This window comes from Callorhinchus milii, unplaced genomic scaffold, assembly GCF_018977255.1.
Source record: "Callorhinchus milii isolate IMCB2004 unplaced genomic scaffold, IMCB_Cmil_1.0 Scaffold3, whole genome shotgun sequence".
NCBI lineage: Eukaryota > Metazoa > Chordata > Chondrichthyes > Chimaeriformes > Callorhinchidae > Callorhinchus > Callorhinchus milii.
In genome coordinates, this window is record NW_024704744.1 from 67,069,520 (window position 1) to 67,089,222 (window position 19,703).

The 19,703-nt window shown below is 41.8% G+C and overlaps 1 protein-coding gene across 1 annotated transcript; it reads left to right on the top strand.

Moving 5' to 3' along the window:
• Window positions 1-1,501: 1,501 nt before the first annotated feature.
• Window positions 1,502-19,515, top strand: unc93a (unc-93 homolog A). The gene is made up of 8 exons (XM_007894520.2): window positions 1,502-1,767; window positions 4,578-4,759; window positions 11,743-11,972; window positions 12,811-12,948; window positions 14,269-14,480; window positions 15,792-15,927; window positions 17,663-17,794; window positions 19,052-19,515. The coding sequence occupies exons 1-8, from the start codon at window positions 1,681-1,683 to the stop codon at window positions 19,402-19,404; spliced, it is 1,470 nt and encodes a 489-aa protein (XP_007892711.1). The 5' UTR covers window positions 1,502-1,680; the 3' UTR covers window positions 19,405-19,515.
• The last annotated feature ends 188 nt before the right edge of the window (window positions 19,516-19,703 follow it).

The following is a 19,703-nucleotide window of genomic DNA, read 5'->3' on the forward strand; positions in this document are numbered from 1 at the left end:
TTATAACTCATTTTTTTCTTCTAGATCTAGAAGTAATTTTAAGAAAAAGAAACTTTTGTTTCTGCCTTATCTTTTCTCAAGATTTTGTAAAATAATTAATGTACCATATTCACTGCCCTTCCCATTTAATCGGCTAAATGAATATTCCCCAATCTTCAAGGATGATCAAGACAGATTGCAATTTTTTGGTCATCCATGTCTGACTCATGTGGAAAGCCATCACCATGCAAAAGACTATCCAAATCAAACAGGGATCCATGCATCCTGCCTACACATGGAAAGTCCCATGTCGGGAATGGAATGTGCAGGCTAGAGGGACAAATCCTCCTAATCTAATTCCAGAGAGTATTAGGCTGGTGAGAGCCAAGGTTTAAGGACCCTAGAATGTGCATTGGTGAACTGCTGGAGCCTAACCAGCTAAAACCACAAAGCCAGCCATTGTAAACAGAGTCTGGTAAGCTTCCTGCTGCTTGTACAGCTAGAACCACCCTACCTTTCAGGGCTTTAGATTTACAAAGATGTTACTGGAAATGAGTGGATATGGCTGTCAAGAACTTGAAGGACTTGGAGATCGCAATCTAGGTTGTCACTCCAGTGTAGTCCTGGGGGTGTCCTGCATTGCTGGAGATGTGTCCTTCGGATGAGGTGTTAAGCCAAGGTCAGGTCAGACTGTTCAGATGGATTTTAAAGATTCTGTGGCACAATTCAAAAAGAGAGAGATTTTCTTCTGGTGTCCTGGTCAATTTCTCAAATAATGTTAGTTGGCAGGAGCTAATGCTTGATTGCCGCAAGCTGTTTGTGGGACATTGCTATTTGATTATTATCCCCAGAAAGCAATACGCCAATCAACTAACTGTTCCTACTTACTGCTAGTTAAATAGAGATGTGTGGAGTAAGGAGATATGCCTAAAGTTTTGCCTCGCCCAGGAATTGAACCCGGATCCCCTCACTTGCAAAACGAGTGAAGCTACGGGCCTCCACCATTTCAGGATGCTTCTGGAAAGAAAAACACTTAAGATCAGGTGCAGGTCAGTGAATTCTGTGCCATGCAACAGGTAGCAACGGTTCCCTTGAGCAGGGTCAAGTTATTGCGGGAGGTTCATTGAACAATTGCTGTTTAGCCTGGCAAGCACCAAGCAATGCCTTGAGTAAGGTGAAGATGGTAAAGATCGTGCACATGAAAAACCTCTTTCATTCCCTTTTCAGATTCTCGTGAAGGACGGAGAAAGAATAAATTCCACACGGGAAAGGGAGAATCTCGACCAAGATCTATTCAGATTGCACTGGTTCCTCTGCCCTATAATTAGCCCTGCTCTTTGCCTCATGAGGTCTGACAATATTCAAAAGCTTTTCAACACTGCAGAATGACCAATAAATGCAGCTCACTTTTTTTTTATTGGATTCATGACCAATAAAGCAATCAATTGTATTGTGAAAGCTACTCCTTGTGTAAATACATGGCTTCAACGTGAACTTTGTCATCAAGGCAAGGGTCGCAAGTCGCTGAAGAAAAACAAAATGGTAAACTGTCAGGAAAGGCAAAGTAAAGGAGAGCTACAAGGAGGCAGACCCTGATAACATAGCCTTCAATATAGCACACCGATCGCATTGAAAAGCAAATCAGCTGTCAGCTGTCAGCCTCATCTCAAATTCAAAGTGATATCAAACAGCAGGAATAAAATGAAAAGCAACCTAAAGAATGTTCTTGTCGTAAGCTTGGGATTTTTCCTGCTTTTTACTGCTTTTGGAGGCCTTCAAAATATCCAAGTGAGTTTGAAGTTATAAAGGAAATATTTTTAATGTCACTGTGACATCAGATTGCAACATCAGCATGTTTATAAACTATTGGGGGGGATTGTTTTGGCCTGTGAAATGTTTTTTTTCTGCACTGTTTATATTTTTTTACATAAAGTACCTTTATACTAAACTGTACCTTGAATAGCTGATATGCATCCAGTGAATGATGTGTATACAGTGGCTGATGTATATCTAGTGAATAATGTGTATCCAGTGGCTGATGTATATCCAGTGGCTGATGTGTATCTAGTGGTTGATATGTATCCAGTGGCTGATGCGTATCCAGTGAATGATGTGTTTCCAGTGGCTGATGTGTATCCAGTGGCTGATCCGTATCTAGAGGTTGATCTGTATCTAGTGGTTGATGTTTATCCAGTGGCTTATGTGTATCTAGCATCACCATCCATGGTTGCACACTCCACCTTGCCAAGCCAGTCCGGAATCTTGGATATTATTTGACCCGCAACTATCCTTTCTACCCCACATCTGCGTCATGACCCGCTCTGCCTTCCCCCACCTCCGCAACATCGCCAGACTCTGCCACTGTCTCACACCGCAGGCCGCCGAAACCCTCATACACGCATTCATTACATTGAGGCTCGACTATGCAAACTCGCTGCTTGTCGGCCTCCACAACTCCTCCCTCCACAAGTTGCAGATCATCCAGAACTCTGCAGCCCATGTCCTCTCCCGTACTATGCTCCACGACCCTATCACCCCCATCCTTGCCCAACTCCACTGGTTTCCCATCACACAGAGGAAACAGTTCAAGATCCTGATCCTCACCTTCAAAGCCCTCCATGGTCTTGCTCCCCCCTACCTCTCCGACCTCCTAACCCCCTATCATTCTGCTTGCTCCATCCGTTCAGTGGGCTCTAGCCTGCTTGACATCTCCCGCCTTGCTCGCCTCAGTATTGGCAGGTGGACCTTCTGCCACGCTGCCCCCACTATCTGGAACTCATCCTGCAGTCCCTCCACCTCACACCCTCCCTTGCGACCTTCAAGACCAATCTCAAGACCCTCCTCTTTGACCTTTCCTTTGATCTCTCTGCTTTCCCCCCATCCTCCACCCTCCCCGACCCCAACCCTCAGCTCAGGTCTGAAACTCTGTCTGTAATTTTGTTATTGTTGTTGTTGTTGTAGTTTGTGTATCCAGTGGTTGATGAGTATCTGGTGGCTGAAGTGTAACCAGTGGCTGATGTGTAACCAGTGGCTGATGTGTATCTAGAGGTTGATATGTAACCAGTGGCTGATGTGTAACCAGTGGCTGATGTGGATGCAGTGGCTGATGTGTATCCAGTGGCTGATGTGTATCTAGAGGTTGATGTGTAACCAGTGGCTGATGTGGATGCAGTGGCTGATGTGTATCCAGTGGCTGATGTGTATCTAGAGGTTGATGTGTAACCAGTGGCTGATGTGGATGCAGTGGCTGATGTGTATCCAGTGGCTGATGTGCATCTAGAGGTTGATGTGTAACCAGTGGCTGATGTGTAACCAGTGGCTGATGTGTACCTTGTGATTGATGTGTAACCAGTGGCTGATGTCTTATTCTGAATGTCTTGTGAACCCAGATAGGAGGAATGGGTTACTTTGGTGACTTCCCTTTGTTCAGTGTTCAGTGCTGCTTAGCATCCCCAGCACCTGTGATGATGCTCTAAAAGTCCAGACCCAATGTTATATTCCAATGTTCAAAATATGATGCAAATCCCTGACATAAGGGATGGTGAGAAAAGCAAAGGTGAGCACCCACAAGGCTCACACCCCGAGGTGCCTGTGTTTTCCAGCTAAAATGACTATCTTCCAGGATGCATGGATTTCAATAAACTTTCAGTATATACCAATCCATGCCTTCCAGAGTGTCTCCTTGAGCTGGGCAAAGTCACAATACAGTATTGTGCATTCTACATGTCATTCTATGGGTACATACAATAACAGGTAAAGTACACTGCATGTTTCATGAATACAAACAATGGGAGATTGGGGATGTAACACATGCTGTTTGAAACTATTAAAACAACCTGTGCTAGACCCTGGTACATTAAAGATACAGGAAGGTGACATATATTATAAATGCAAGAACATGCACCTGGAAATTTGCAGATGAGACTAAATTGAGGGTAGGTGGCCACAAATTCAGTTCTGCAAACCTTTGCTCATAACACCCTTGGATAATTGCCACTTGTGTCTTGGATTTAATGATTCACTTTTATTGGATGTACACCATAGAATTGCCATCACATAATCCTTGCTTTTAATATAGTGCCTTATCATGTCATCTTAATGTCTAAAAGTGCAAAACCAGCAGCAATGTATCCAGCATGTTTATAAATTAACAGGAGTTACTGTGTAATTTAGTGATTGTATATTTGTAGGCAAATGCGACAGCCAATTTGTACATAGCAATATCATGCAAACAGCCATAAAGTGAATGAACTTATTTAAATTTTCAAATGGATTAGGATCTTTAACTTCCACCTGATCAGGCAGATGGGACCTTGGTTTATAGGCTCATCCAAAGGACAATGCCTGTAATAATGAAGCGCTCGCCAGCTCTGAACTGGAGTGTTAACCTAATATATAGCTTACAGAAGATCTAAGTAGGTTGGATAGATTACCACAATAGGGCAGAATTGTACATACTCTGTGGCAGGAATAAATTCATAGGCCAAATAGTATTTTCTGATTCTACAATGGAGTTCACTTTCTGAATGTACCAAACTGAATAACGTCATTCATTGTGTGATTTTTTTCACTCAATTTGTTTTCTTTCTATTTTACAGAGCAGTCTCAACAGTGATGATGGCTTAGGTGTGGCCTCATTAGGTGTCATCTATGGTGCCCTCATCTTTTCCTCTTTGTTCGTTCCATCGCTTGTCATAAAATACCTTGGCTGTAAATGGACCATCACTGTCTCCATGTGCTGCTATGTTGCATATACCTTTGGCAATTTCTATGCAAGCTGGTAACCATATATGATATTATTTTTTTATTAACAGTTTGATCATTTATGCAATTAATAATAATAATACCTACAATTGATTTGGCACCTTATTGCATCGTCGGTATGTCTCAAAGCACTTCCCAGGATAAGTGTATCTTTGTATTTTGTGGGCGAAGTGTGGCAGCCAGTTTGCATAGCAGCAGATGCAAAACAGAGTTAAAACAAATCATTATTATAACAATAAGAGAGCAAGTAGCCAGGAAAGAAGGCTAAACCCTAATAATAATAATCAATACTTTTAATATAGTGCCTTATCAGGTCATTGAAACATCTCAAAACACCTCACAAGTTGTACTGTAATTTGCCAACAGCAATGTTCCACAAACAGCCATGAAGTGAATGATTAATTTTTGGGGGGAAATTGTTGGCTAGGACAATGAGGAATTTCCATTTCTTTCTAAATAGTGCCATGGGATCTTTATCATCCACCTAAACAGACAGATAAGAATCTTGGTTTACAACAACAACAACAACAACTTGTACTTATATACAACAACAAATTTACATTTCTAAAGAGCCTTTCACGTCGGGAGGACGTCCCAAGGCACTGAGCAGTTGGGGATCAGGACCCGAGAGTGGGGTGCAGGGTTAGGATGAGGGAGGGTAGAGTGGTAGGAAAAGGAGGGTCATGAGTCGTGCCTTGAAGAAGGCAACAGAGGGAGCAAGGCGAAGGGATTTGGGGATGGAGTTCCAAAGGGTGGGGGCAGAGAGGCTGAAAGCCAGGGCCGCCAATGGTAGGGTGGGTCAGGCAGGAGACATGGAGCAGGCCGAGCCTGCTGAACGGAGGTAGTGGACAGTTGATAGGGGGTCAGCAGGTCAGAGATGTAGGAGGGGGCAAAGCCATGGAAGGCCTTGAAAGTGAGGACAAGGATTTTGAATTCTATTCTCTGAGGGATGGGGAGCCAGTGCTGAGGGCGAGGGTGGGGGTGATGGGGTCCCAGAACCTGGTGCGGGAGAGGACATGAGCTGCAGAGTTCTGGATGATTTGCAGTTTGTGGAGGGAAGAGTTGGGGAGGCTGACAAGGAGGGAGTTTCCCTAAGCGAGTCTTGAGGTGATGAATGCGTGTTTGAGGGTTTTGGTGGCCTGAGAAGTGAGGCAGTGGCAGAGTCGGGCAATGTTGCGGAGGTGGGGGAAGGCAGAGCGGGTCATGGCATGGATATGGAGGAGAAAGGACAGTTGAGGGTCGAACAAGATGACCAGGTTCCTGACTGGCTTGGAGAGGTGGAATGTGCATCCATGGATGCTAATGCTGCCAGTGCCTAAAGAGCTGAGGTGCTGGTGCGAGCCAATCAGGAGGGCCTTAGTCTTGCTGACATTCAGCTGTAGAAAGTTGACTCTTATCCAGGACTTTATGTCAGACAGACATTCTGTCAGGATGTCAGTTGTCTTGGAATCGAGGGTGAAGTCTGAGAGATAGAGTTGGGTGTCATCCTCATACATGTCTGCGGATGATGTCACCAAAGGGAAGCATGCAGAGGTTGAAGAGGAGGGGACCGAGGACAGAGCCCTGAGGCACACCACACAAATCTGTGTGAGGGCTGGAAGAGAAATCACTGGCGGAGACAAATAGGAGGCGGTGTGAGAGATAATACCTGAACCATTCAAGGACAGAACTTTGAATCTACATGCTCCCCCTCGGTGACATCATCCGCAGACATGGGGTCAACTTCCACATGTATACGGATGACACCCAACTCTATCTTTCTGCCTCCACCCTCAACTCCAGGACCACTGCTGTCCTGACAGACTGCCTGTCAGACATCAAGTCCTGGATGAGGGCAAATTTCCTACAGTTGAATGTGAACAAGACTGAGGTCCACCTGATTGGCTCGCGCCAGCGCCTCAGCACCTCAGGCTCTGGCAGCATCAACATCCATGGTTCCACATTTCAACTCACCAACCCAGTCAAGAGGTATCTCGTTCGACCCTCAACTGTCTTTTCTCCCCCACATTCAAGCCATGATCCACTCTGACTTGCCTCAAATCCATAACATTGCCCGACTCCACCACTACCTCATCCCTCAGGCCGTTGAAACTCTTATTCATGCCTTCATCACCTCCAGGCTCATCTATGCAAATGCCCTGATTGTCGGCCTTCCTAACTCCTCCCTCCACAGGCTGCAAATAATCCAGAACTCTGCAGCCCGTGTCCTCTCCCACACCAAACCCTGTGACCCCATCTCCTCCACTCTTGCCAGACTCCATTGGCTCCCTATCCTTCAGAGGATCCAGTTCAAGATGCTGGTCCTCACCTACAAAACCCTCCATGGCCTCACCCCACCCTCCCTCTGCGACTTCCAACCAACCCGCCCGTTCCCTCCGCTCAGCCGGCTCTGGCCTGCTCCACGTCCTCTAACCCATCCGCTGCACCAATGACGGGAGAGCCTTCAGCCACTCTGCCCCCAACCTCTGAAATTCCATCCCCCAGTCACTCTGCCTCAACCCCTCCTTAGCCTCCTTCAAGTCCTGCCTCAAGACCCTTCTCTTTGACCATGCCATCAGCCACCCCCCTTCCCCTCCCCTCCCTTCTCCCTCTCTGACCCCAGCTCGGGTCTGAAGTGCTGTACTCTGTCCAGCGCCTTGGGACGTCCTCCCGACTTGAAAGACGCTATACAAATGTAATCTTGTTATTGTTAATGCAAGGTTTACAGTTTGTGGTGCTATATTTTCAGTCAACCTACTGAATCAATCAGTAACCATTTCTGACATCCATTAACTCAGACTGTAAAATAAAAACTGAATTAATCACCACTACATTTGTTGCCGTTCACCTTCCCACAATTTAAAATCCAGACCAAATGGGTTGATCTGTACATTGCATCTACTGTAGACTATATCTGTACATTATTTATAAAATGCATCATGAAATAAATTCAAGGGCATACACCTGGCACCTCCACTCAACTGACATCGGCCTCCTCGCACACTCCGCTCCACCATTGGAGGTCGCGTCTTCAGTCACTACACCCCAAAACTGTGGAACACTCTCCCTCAATCCCTCTACCTTGTCCCTTCTCTCCCATTTTTCAAGTTCTGAGACACTACCTTGCGTGTTGGGCGCCATAAGTGCAAGTTGTTGTTGTAATAATTGATAGCTGGAGGCTAAGGCAGCATGGCAGAGTGGGTAGATGTTACCTGAACTACCTTACAGTAACAATTTGAGAAGGCAACATTCCAGTTTGAGAGTGGGAAGCCGTGTGTTGGACTGTACCTAGACTTCCAAAAGGTCTATGACAAAGTATCATATGAGAAAACCGTTCACAAATTGAAGTCACTCAGTATCAAAAGTAAGGTCTGGATGTTGCTTATCACTTGCTAAAGGGAAGGAAACAGAGGCCAGCAATAAAGAAGGTTAACAACAACAACAACAAGATTGGGAAGACGTCCCAAGGTGCTGCAACAGGGTGCTGGGCTATATTGACAAATCAATTGAATTCAGATTCCCAGAAGTCAATCCATTCAGTGCTCTGGTTAGGATTAATCTGGAGTACTGTGTAAGGTCCTGGCCGCCAAAACATAAGGGGGCTGCCCTTCAAGCAGTGCAGAGGAAAGTAAAGAGGCTGATCTCCAGTGTTAGAGGGATGAGTTATAAGGAACAATTAGATAAGCTTTGATATAAGTCATCTCAAAGATTCCTGATGTGGTTACATAACATGCTAAATGGTACAGAGTGACTAAACCCAGAACCATATGTTCAGATAATTTTATACAGCAAGACAAACAGCTCAGGTTATAAAGAGTTATGAAGGGTTGTAAAGAGCAATTTTAAGGCACAATCCAGGAAGCTTTTCTTTACACAGAAGGTAATCAGGAAGGATGGTAAAGGCCAGGATACTGAACTCACTTAAAAATAGCTTGATGCTGCAATAGGAAGACAGTATGATTTAAATCTAAATTCAATTGAAATTAAGTTTAAACTTTCTTGCCCTTAAATTCCTTAAGTTCTGCTTAAAACCTACTTATTAAATTGTGCTTAAGTTTGCCTTCCCTTCCCCTTCCCCAATTACCTGTCCTTTCCTTGGCATCCAACCCTGTCATTGTGAAGCGCTCTGAGACATTACCCAACATGAATATCACTATATAAATGTAAGTTATTGTAATTTTATTTTAAGACGATTAGATCAATTTTTGGGGTCAGCTGGGTGTCCAACACCTGCAGAAACCAATCACTGGCAATCTTGTCCACTGCTTGTCCAGCTGGGACAATCCTACTGGTTAGGGCTTTGGCTTGGAGGGTTAACAGGAGCTGAGCAGGAAGAATCCCTGCCCCTCCATGTCCTACTGATAAACCAGGCTAGTTGGTCTGTCATCCACAGTGTCTAGGATTATTGTGGACTCTCTTGCCTCAAGAACCAGTCTATCTTGACCGCCACAGAGGGTTGACTCAATTCTGACATGCCACTGCTAAACATGACACCTTGGAGAAGGAAGAGATGTGATGAAGGACCTTCTTCATTTCTATGCCTCTTCAGTTCCTATAATCATAGGCATACCCTCCTCCCCCCTTTCCCAGTTTAAAATTCAGGAACATTTTAAAAAAGGTCACCATGGATGATACTGACACGTATCCCTTGATAAATTGGGTTTGAATTCAGCCCAGAATTTTGGGATTAAATTTGTTGTTTTCTGTTGGCTTTAAGATTCCAATGTAAAATTCGAGTACTGTTTCTACTGAGCCCGAGGTCACAGCACAAAGTTGCCCGTAGACATGTCACTCAGAGAGGCTGCACGCTAGCTCCTGTGGGACACTGAAATGTCAATCTGACACAGTGATAGAAAGGAGAAGGGGGCTCTCTTCTGAGCTTGGGGTTGAGGTACATTGTTAGAAAACAGGAAGTAATTTTACATTAACAGTGCTTTGCCTGATCTGGGAGTGCTTGACGTTAACATAAAGTTTCCAAAATACTGCCTGAAAATGGTTCATATCCCACTGGACTTGTACTAATTTAACTTTTTAAAAAAATCTAATCTAATAATAAATTAATCCTTGCATTTGATGTTGCACCTTTTCACATCATCAAAGTGCTTCACAGAATTTTGCTAAAAGTGTAGTGATTGTATAACAAATATGGTAGCCGATTTGCGAGCAGCAATGTCCCACAAACAGGCATGAAGAAGCTGACCAATTTTATTTGGGGATTGTTGACCAGGACACTGCGAGAAACTCCCTTCTTTTTTTGAATAGTGCCAGGAGATCTTTAATGTTCAGGTTTAAGTTTAATGTCTCATCCGAAAGATGACATCTCTAAGATTGCAACAAACCCTCAGCATTGCCCTGGAATTTCTGCTCTGTGAGTTCCAACCTGGGGTTTGAACCCACAACCTTCTCAAAGGCAAGAGTGTTATCAACTGAGCCAGGCTGTCACATGGAAATATACCATACTTTATCCATTCTAATCCTTCTTTCAAAAGAGAAACTTTGTTTTAAAACAGACATCTTTTCTCTCTTCCCGAGCCTCCCTGATCCTGCTGGTTTGAAATTTTGAGAGCAACATTGCAAAGCTGACCTTTGACTCGCTGGAAATCGGATCCCACAGACTGTGTTTTTAACCAATTCAGGGCAAAAAGTATAAACTTCACGTGATCGGGTGATTGTCATAATCAGGCAATCGTCGTGATCAGGTGAATGCTTTGGCACACTTTTCTCAAACAACAGCAACTTGCATCTACATGGAATACAAACATGGAGTCCTGCAGTTCAGTGGCTAAAGTACTCGCCTAATACGTGAGAGACCTGGGTTCGATTCTCAGCAGGGCAAAATGTTGGGCAAGTTTCCTACCTCCACACGCTTCTGTTTACTTAGCAGTGAGTAGGAACCCGGTTGTTAGTTGATTGATGGATCGCTTTTCCGGGGATAATATTTCCTTCAAAAAAATAATAATAAATGTCACTTCAATCCCCGACTGTTTGTGGGACACTGCTGTGCGCAATTGGCTGCTGTGTTTCGCCCACAAAATATACAGACAATTCACTGTTCAGTATATTCTGTGAAGCTCTTTGAGACATTTCGAAGATGTGATAAGGCGCTTTATCAAATACAAGGATTATTATTATTATATAGCGCCCTTCATAACAGACAGCGTCTTGGAGTGCTTCACAGTATGAGAGCCTGACGCCGAGCCAGGGGCAGGGAGGAGGTGTCCTTAAGTATGATCGAAGAGGCGGGTCTTCAGTTGTGATCTAAAAGAGGGGAAGGAGGGGACAGGACGGAGGGATTATCACTAGCTGAATTGTGTCAGTGGCTCAGGTTGCTAAGTGACTGTATACAACATATGTTGCCACGCACTTCAGGTAATAAAACACAGCTTTTGTTTTTTCTCCGATAAGTGATCTTTTACAAATTCCATTAAACATGATACCTTTTATCTTTAAATGCCTTAAATTAGATCTAAACCAGGCATCAGCAGTTAAGATCATTTCTCATGGTTGATTACAGGACTGAGATAAACAGGGCGTTATTCAAATAAGCCAGCTGAACATGCGTAATATACAGCATTAGGACATTCTATGACCTATAAAGATTCCAGGCATCAGGATTGACCTTTTATGTATGTGAGATAACAAACAGACAGACTAGCAAAGTACTTTTTCACAGTCCATGTAAAAGCAGAATTATCCAGGCCGTATGCACTTGTTTTTGGACACCTTTCACCTCCCCCTCCCTGATTCCCCTTTCTCTCCTTCCTCAGCTCCCCCACTCCCAGCTCGGACTCCCATTCAGCTCTGTGAAGTGCTTTAAGAGGTCCTCCAGATGTGAAAAGCGCGGTATAAATGTAAAAGTACCTTTGTTGCAAAGCAGAAAAATACATGTAGCATGATATATTATGAATCAGTCACTCCTCAGTGTTAAATTATGAAAATATGATTTAATGTAAAATAACCTAAAATTAAGCAAGAGTCTGTGTCTGCCCTAGATGTCTAATGAAGATATTGTTTCTACAGGTACACACTTATTCCGACTGCAGTAATTCTTGGCCTTGGAGGTGCTCCGCTTTGGGCTGCTAAGTGCACCTACCTCACCATTAATGGTAACCTGTATGCTAAGCAATACAAGAAGATTGGAAAAGATGTAGTGAACCAGTACTTTGGGATTTTCTTCTGTTTGTTTCAGTTTTCTTCTGTACTTGGAAATCTAATCTCTTCACTAGTATTTCAACAATATTCTGCTGGAGGTAAGAAGGGGCACTCGATATTGTACATTAAATACTGTAATATATGATTACCGCATAAATGTAATGTCATCTTGATTGAGTTGGTTGTACGCTTACCTCCTCATCAGAATCATCTAGGTTTAAGCCCAGTTCTCGGCTTGCCTCCTCATCAGAATCCTCTGGGTTTAAGCCCAGTTCTGGGACTTAAACTCATAGTCGGGGCTAACAATCCAATGCAGTACTTGGGGGAAGTTGGTGCCTTTTATCTTTAAATGCCTTAAATTAGATCTAAACCAGGCATCAGATAGGACGTTAAACCTATCACCAGCTGTCTGTTCAGGATGGTAAAAATACCATGATACTGCGTACAGCCCCATTACAAGGTGTTTCATTATAACTCAGGTTTCCTTTAGTGTGGTTGGGGTGTGGACCCCGACAAATCCAAAATGCATGCTTCAGTTCCATCAGTGCTTCAAAAATCAGTGCAGGAAGCCATACATCTGACTTGTGGGTTATCAGGTCGCTGTTTGTACACTACCCTGTGTGGGGGGTACTATTTAAGTGCACGCTTTTATTGTTATTATTGTATTGACTGTGGTACATACTGCTAATGATTTAACAGACCCAAATCATCATCATTTTCGTGTTAACATGGAAAGTAGTTGCTGCAAAAGCACGTTGAAATCATGTAACCAACTGTGAGCTTATGTGTTGTTGCCTTCAAAATACACAGTCACTACACTTTACAGTAAATTCTGCGAAGCACTTTGGAAAGTATTGATGACGTTGTAAGGAGCCATATCAAATGTAGGGACTATTAGTATTGTGATCTAGAAATAGCATACTCTTTGCCTTTTAGATGGTGATATTAGTGAAGAGACCTTAAAATTCTGTGGAGCCTATGATTGCCCACAGATATCCAACAACTTCAGTTCCAATATAACAGTTGAGCGGCCTTCCAACAGCACCATCTACACTCTTTTGGGGATTTACTCTGGTAAGTGACAATTACTATCAACAAATCTAACCTAGATTTCATAGGTGCTCTCAATTCTATATATTCTCTCATTTCCTTCTCTTTAAATTATATTCAGCTTTTACAATATAGTGATGGAGCATTGGAATGGCACAGTATACACCCTTGAGTCATGAGTTGTAGCTTTGATTATCATTGCAATGAGCTCCTCATAGCTCCGCATCTCAACTATGTGCCCTGAGATCAATATTGAGCTCTGGCTATGTAAGAGTCATAGGAACAGGACCACACAGCCCTCAAGCTCTGCATCAAGGCATCTGATACAAGAACTGCATTGCCAAAGGCCTGAGAACAGTTTGGCAGAGCTGCTAAGAACTTCATCACACTTAAACCTTCTATCTTAAAACATTGTCAACAACAGGAGTCTATCTTGATGCTGGAGTTGTGTGAGGGAGTGAGCAAACACTCTAAAAATAATGTACTCATCTCTCAGTGTTTCTTCAGTTGCTATTTCACCGAGCTGTCTCACACCCTCTCCAATTATTTTCACTTGTCCACAAGTGAGAGCTTATTGACCTTGCTATTGACTTAGTATTTTTGTACTGAAAGTTCATGTTCGATGAAGGTTGAGAACCACTGGCTCAGCAGAGCTGACATCGCAGCGTTTGTCCCTTTTTAGTTTGCGATATGTCTGTCTGGTAAATCCAGTAACTAACGAAAAAGAATCACATTACTAAATTACTTAAAACAACAAATTTAATTCATACAGCACCGTTTGCCTAAAAGACCCTTTCAAAGCAGTTAAGAAAGATAACCCCTGGTGTTCACATTGAACTGCTCTGTCACAATAAGAAAGATCATATTAGGTGATTTAAATTGCTTGTCCCATCTGCTAACTCGAGAGGGTATTAAAGGTCCATTGGCACAATTCTAAAACAGAAGGGGGTTTCTCCAAGTGTCCTGGCCAACAATCCTCCATAATAATTGGTTAAACAGTATATTTTGGGGGCAAAACGCAGCAGCCAGTTGCGCACAACAATACCCAACAAATAGCTATGGAATGGGTGACCAATTTTATTTGGTCTAGTTTAGAGTGACCAAGTTTATTTTATTTGAAACCCAAACTTTCCGACTCAGATGTGAGAGTGCTACCATTGAGGCAGACTGACACGCATGTTGTCTTGTAAAGATTTGTTCCTCCATGGAAGAAAATACGTACCTTCTAACTTCGTTCATTCAATTGTATCACTGCTTGCTGTGGTGTAGTGTTCTGTGTTGTAGTGATCTGATCTGCGGCTGGCTGCTCCAACACTGTTACCTTTGGCATTGTCCTCTCTATAGCTGTCGGGGTGCTTGCAGTAATTCTTGTTGCTGTGTTCCTGGATGAGCTTGATCAACAGGAGGTGAAGAGGTTTAGGGAGGAGAAGATATCAGTGTTGTCTGTGCTTCTGTCCACTGTGAAACATTTGCGTGACAAGCGACAGTGTCTGCTCATTTTGCTGACAATATACAGTGGTCTTGAACAGGGCTTCCTGTCAGGCGACTATACAAAGGTAAGAGCCTTTTGGTGCTTAGATCTCCTCAGTGCAATGAAGTAGCATCAGGTCTGGATTTAGCTCACTCTGCTGGGTGGCAAAGTATTTTGTTTCAATGTGAAGAATATAAAAATGGTTATAACAGTCTTACACAGATGTCTTTCTAAATTTTAAATCACTGGCTCTTTAATAATTTTGCTTTCATTCCAAAGAGATATCTGTAGCTGCTTTGAAGAGTTTTTGTGTGGGTTTAATTCCTACAACAGTCAGCTCCTAAAACACAAGTTGAACACTGCTAAATTTGCATTTGAGTAGATACTATCTGTGGTAATGAATAATCCTTCCATTCAGCATAGCACCTTTTACATCGCAGAACATCCCAAAGTGGAGAAAAGTTATACAGTCTAAATGTAGTCTATGTATATATTTATATTGTCTATATATTTAGCTACTAATATATTTATATTGATAATTATACAGTCTGATTTATATAAATTACATTGACAATGATATCAGAGAAAAATAATTGGCCAAAATTATCATTAGCTCCAGTAATCTCAGCCAAACAAACTTTGATTTCCATGTTGTGCAAGCTCGCTGTGAGGTAAAACGGATTCACTGGCAGGCAGAGAACACCTATTAAAGTGAAACAGGCAGAATCAGACATTGCTTGAAAATGATTCCTTGAATGCTGTACTGCATACAAGAAGATTAAAGAAGACTGTTAAAACATCAGACTCTCACATACCAAGACAAAATGTGTCAGCACATAATTAATGAATGCTGCCTAGTGATTGTGTGCGCTATGAGCTTTTTTTTTTACCATTGCCACTCTTGTAATGGGATATTCACAATCATGACTATTTCATAAAGTGGTGGGAACAGTGATACAACAGTCCTGAAAATTGCTCATGGTCTTAGCCTTAGGATTATTGTCTTGAAACACACAGTCAATACACTTTATCGTATAAATCTTTGTGAGATGTCCTCCTGATATGAATGGCTCTAAATCAAAATTAAACATTGTTTTTGTATTAATTTTGAAAAAGTCTTAAATTCAGTCTTAATTTGCAAGCTGTTTTCCTGCAGTTCCAAATCAAAGTCAGTGAATGTGAATGAATCTTACAAGCCAAACAGCATATTATAATTGTTTAACTACAGTAACATTGTGCTCACTTTTGGTGAATGCATGCATTATGCTTATATATTTCAATGATGTGCTCAGTGAAATATTTCATCAAGCACATCATTGAAATATTTGACCTAATGTCTCCACAAACCTGATGTACCATTAACCCCATTATATGTTTTTTTTCTCTCTACTTACAGTTTTATGTCACTTGTGCCCTGGGAATACAATATGTTGGTTATTCAATGATCTGCTTTGGTGCCAGTAATGCTATTTTCTCCTTTCTTTGCGGAAAACTTGCTCAATATATTGGGCGGATTGTACTGTATATACTTGGTGAGTGCAGCTGTACTTTCTTAGCAAAGGAAGTAATAATAAATAAATAATACTTTCATTTGACATAGCGCCTTTTCATGTTATTGAGGCATGTCAAAGCGCTTCACAGAATTATACATGTAAAATTATATATGTAAAGTGAATTGACTGTATTTTGTGGGCGAAATGCAGCAGCCATTGGCACACAGCAGTGTCCCACAAACAGTTGTGGATTGAGTAACCAAACTAGTATATTTTGAGGGGATTATTACCCCAGGAAAGTGATCTGCCAATCAACTGACAGCCCGGTTCCTACTAACGCTAGGTAAACAAAGGCATGTGGAGTAAGGAAACTTGCCTAAGGTTTCGCCCCACCTGGGAAGTAAGAATGAGAGGTGTGCCAATGTACTCCTTTATACGGTAGCTAAATTTACAGATGTTTCCTCAAAACAATCGGTGTTTGGGGGGATATTGATTATATTCTTGCATATGATATAGCACCTATTATGCTGAAAAGTCTCAAAATGCTTCATAAGTAATTACTATAAAGTAAAGTGACTATATTTGTAAGGGAACATACATTATATTGAATGTGCACACAGCAATGTGCCACAAACAGCCAATAGGTGAACGACCAATTGTTGCCCAGGGAAAAATCCATTCTCTTTTGAAGTAGTGTTATGGGATCTTCAATGTCCACCTGAACAAGCAGCTGGGATGTCAGATTAATGTATCACTAAAACTATTGCATTGGAGTGTCAGCCTAGACAAATGTATTTTTGTGTATCTGCTTGGTTCAGTTGGTGAACTCTCTAAGTCAGAATTCAACCCCATATTGGAACTTTGAATTCATATGGTCTAAGCTGACACTCTAATGCAAGGCTTGGGTTGTGCTGCATTGTTGGAGGTACTGTCCTTTGGATGAGACATTAAACTGTCTCCCATCTGCCTGGACGTTAAAGATCATATTGCACTATTCAAAAAGACAAGGGAATTTCTTCCATTATCCTAGCCAACAAATCCCCAAAGTAAAATTACTCATTTACTTTCATGGCTGCTTGTGGGACATTGCTATGCACAAATGTAGCTGCCTCGTTCAACTACACTTTACAATACATCAAGTGAAGCACTTTAGGATATTCTCCTGACATAAAAGGTGCTGTTTCAAATTTTAGGATTATTATTATTAAATATTCTAAAACTAATTTGACTCACTTTTTGCATTGAAAACAACATCACAGTGCATCTTAGAATCAATAGTGCCTTACATTTGCAGGTTTATCTTTATGTGCACATCAGCAAAAGTGAGCAAAAAGTAAACTGTGGGTGCAATGGAGGAGAGAGAAAAGTTTTGCGCATGTGAAGGTTTATTAGCACAACTGTGAACTGATAGCCAGCCAAAAAGATATAAGTGAGGGAGAGACAGAGATAGTTAGAAAACGAATGTCAAAGTCTGAAATGTTTTATTTGTTTGCTTGAAAAAAATATTGTAAAATATTTAGAGTAAATGCTTGTTTTCTATGAATTAAAAAGGGGATGCCTTTGAATTGTAACAAACTTCCCTTTTCCCCACAACAACTCCAAGGTTTGTCTCTACCTTAGATTCAATAAATACAGTACATGCTTAAAGGACTGACATGGGCCTTGTATCCAGATCAGAGGAGAGAGTGCTTATTTAATAATATTTGTTACCATATGTGTGAAAAATGTTGCTGTACACTGGTCTAAAGCCATTTTAATTTGTTTCTTGTTTCAGCAACTCTTACAAATGTGGCATTAATTATTGCATTGTTACTATGGAAACCACAGCCAGAGCAAATGCCTGTGTTTTTCGTGTTCCCTGGCATGTGGGGATTCGTTGATGCTGTTTGGCAGACTCAGACCAATGGTAAGTTATCAACGGGACGTCCTCCTGATGTGAAAGGCACCATCCATGTTGATAATTTCTTGTTATCAACATGGATGGTAGCAACAGTGGAAGTGTGAAAGAAAAATGCATCAGGTAAATTGTAATGGATATGAATGGATATAATGGATTAGATAGTCTGTCTCTCCATGATCTGTCCTGCAGTTGACCTGAATGGAGAGACTGACTATCTAATCTGAGGCTGGATTCCATGGTATTTTCCATTTCAAGCAACATACAGATGTGCCCAATGTAAAGATGTTTTATGGTGAGGATTTGTGAGTAGGCTTTTACAAAAACTAGACACACTGGTTTATAACAATCCTCAGTGTTAGAGTGATGAGCTATGGGCCACGATTAGACAAGCTCGTCAGTCTTGAGAGAAGGTGACTCAGAGGAGAACTCATAGAATTGTATTAAATTTTAAATGGGATTGAAAAAGTAAACCCAGAACAATACTTTAGGATGCATCAGTAGACGACGAGCTCATAAGTTTAGAGTTATAAAGGGCAATTTCAGGACAGATACCAGAATGTTTTTTTTTACTCAGTGGGTAATTAATGACTGGAACAGGTTGCCAGGAAGGATAGTTGAGGCCACTGGACTCATTTAAAAAGCAGCTTGTGATGAGGGAATGGTTAAGTGGGTGTTCTGGAGGGATGGATCGAAGAGCCTTCTTCATCCGAAAATCTTGTGATCTTGTGATTGTAGAGCAATGGCCTTTTGATCAAATATTCATGGTTGTAATTTCTAGCTTGAGCATTTATTGATTAAAAATACCTACATTAGTTGCTGAATTTGATAGTTCTTGCACATCATCTCACAGCTAAAGCAAGGAATTAGAGTTGGGAGAGCTCATTAGACAGAGTTCAGAGAACTATCTCAAAATTGGACAATCTTCAACTAATGGGAGATGTAATGGTGAGTGACGTTGAGAGGAGAAAATTGTGGCAGCAAAAAAGCATAAATAGAAAATGGAAAAGACTTCATAGAATCGTAGAAATTAACAGCGCAGAAGGAAGCTATTCGGCCCATCAAGTCAGCACTGGCTCTCAGAGCAAGCCACACTTTCAATCGCCCCTGCCCTATCCCAATTCCCCTTTAAGCCTCTAAATTTCAGATACCTCATTTCTTCCCTCTTGAAACCCGCAACGGACTGTGTCGGTTAAATATAAAATAAATAAGGAAAGCGATAAAAATATAATTCTAACCCTGGTTTATTGTGCTTTCTCCTTCAAGCTCTTTATGGAGATCTATTCAATAAGAACAAAGAAGCTGCCTTTGCTAACTACCGACTGTGGGAATCTGTGGGGTTTGTTATAGCATTCGCATCCAGTAACTATCTGTGTGTGTATGTCAAACTGAGTGTCTTACTGGTGGTGCTGGTGATCGGCATAATGCTGTATGGTGTTGTGGAGTATATTGAGTTCAAGAATTCCACTCCAGGTCTTGAGGAAAAAGAATCCATTCAGATGGGTGAGAAGTCTGAAGCTGCCGGCACAGATTATGTGGAACCCAAGATGAACATTGATGGAAGAGAAACTACAGCAGCAATTGAGGACTCTGCGTTTGTAAATCAGACAAAGCTATAGCAAAAGAATGCCCATTGACTTATATTGTTGCCTCAGTATGTAGGAAAGTCTGAGTTTTCTCAAAGGATAGTCTGTACATATTTCTTTAAGCAAATTAAAGCGTTTTTATTGTACAATTGGAGTTTGTGTATTTTTCTTACTATAATTTACTGTATTTTGTCTAAAATGGAAAAGCTAATCTTGTGTAGGATTTTAAATTAGTGACTATTCCCCATGGGAGGGAGTAAGGAGAGGGTGGAGACTCTCCATGTGGAATATAAACATTGGCAGGGGCTAGTTGGGCCATGTGGCTTGTTTTG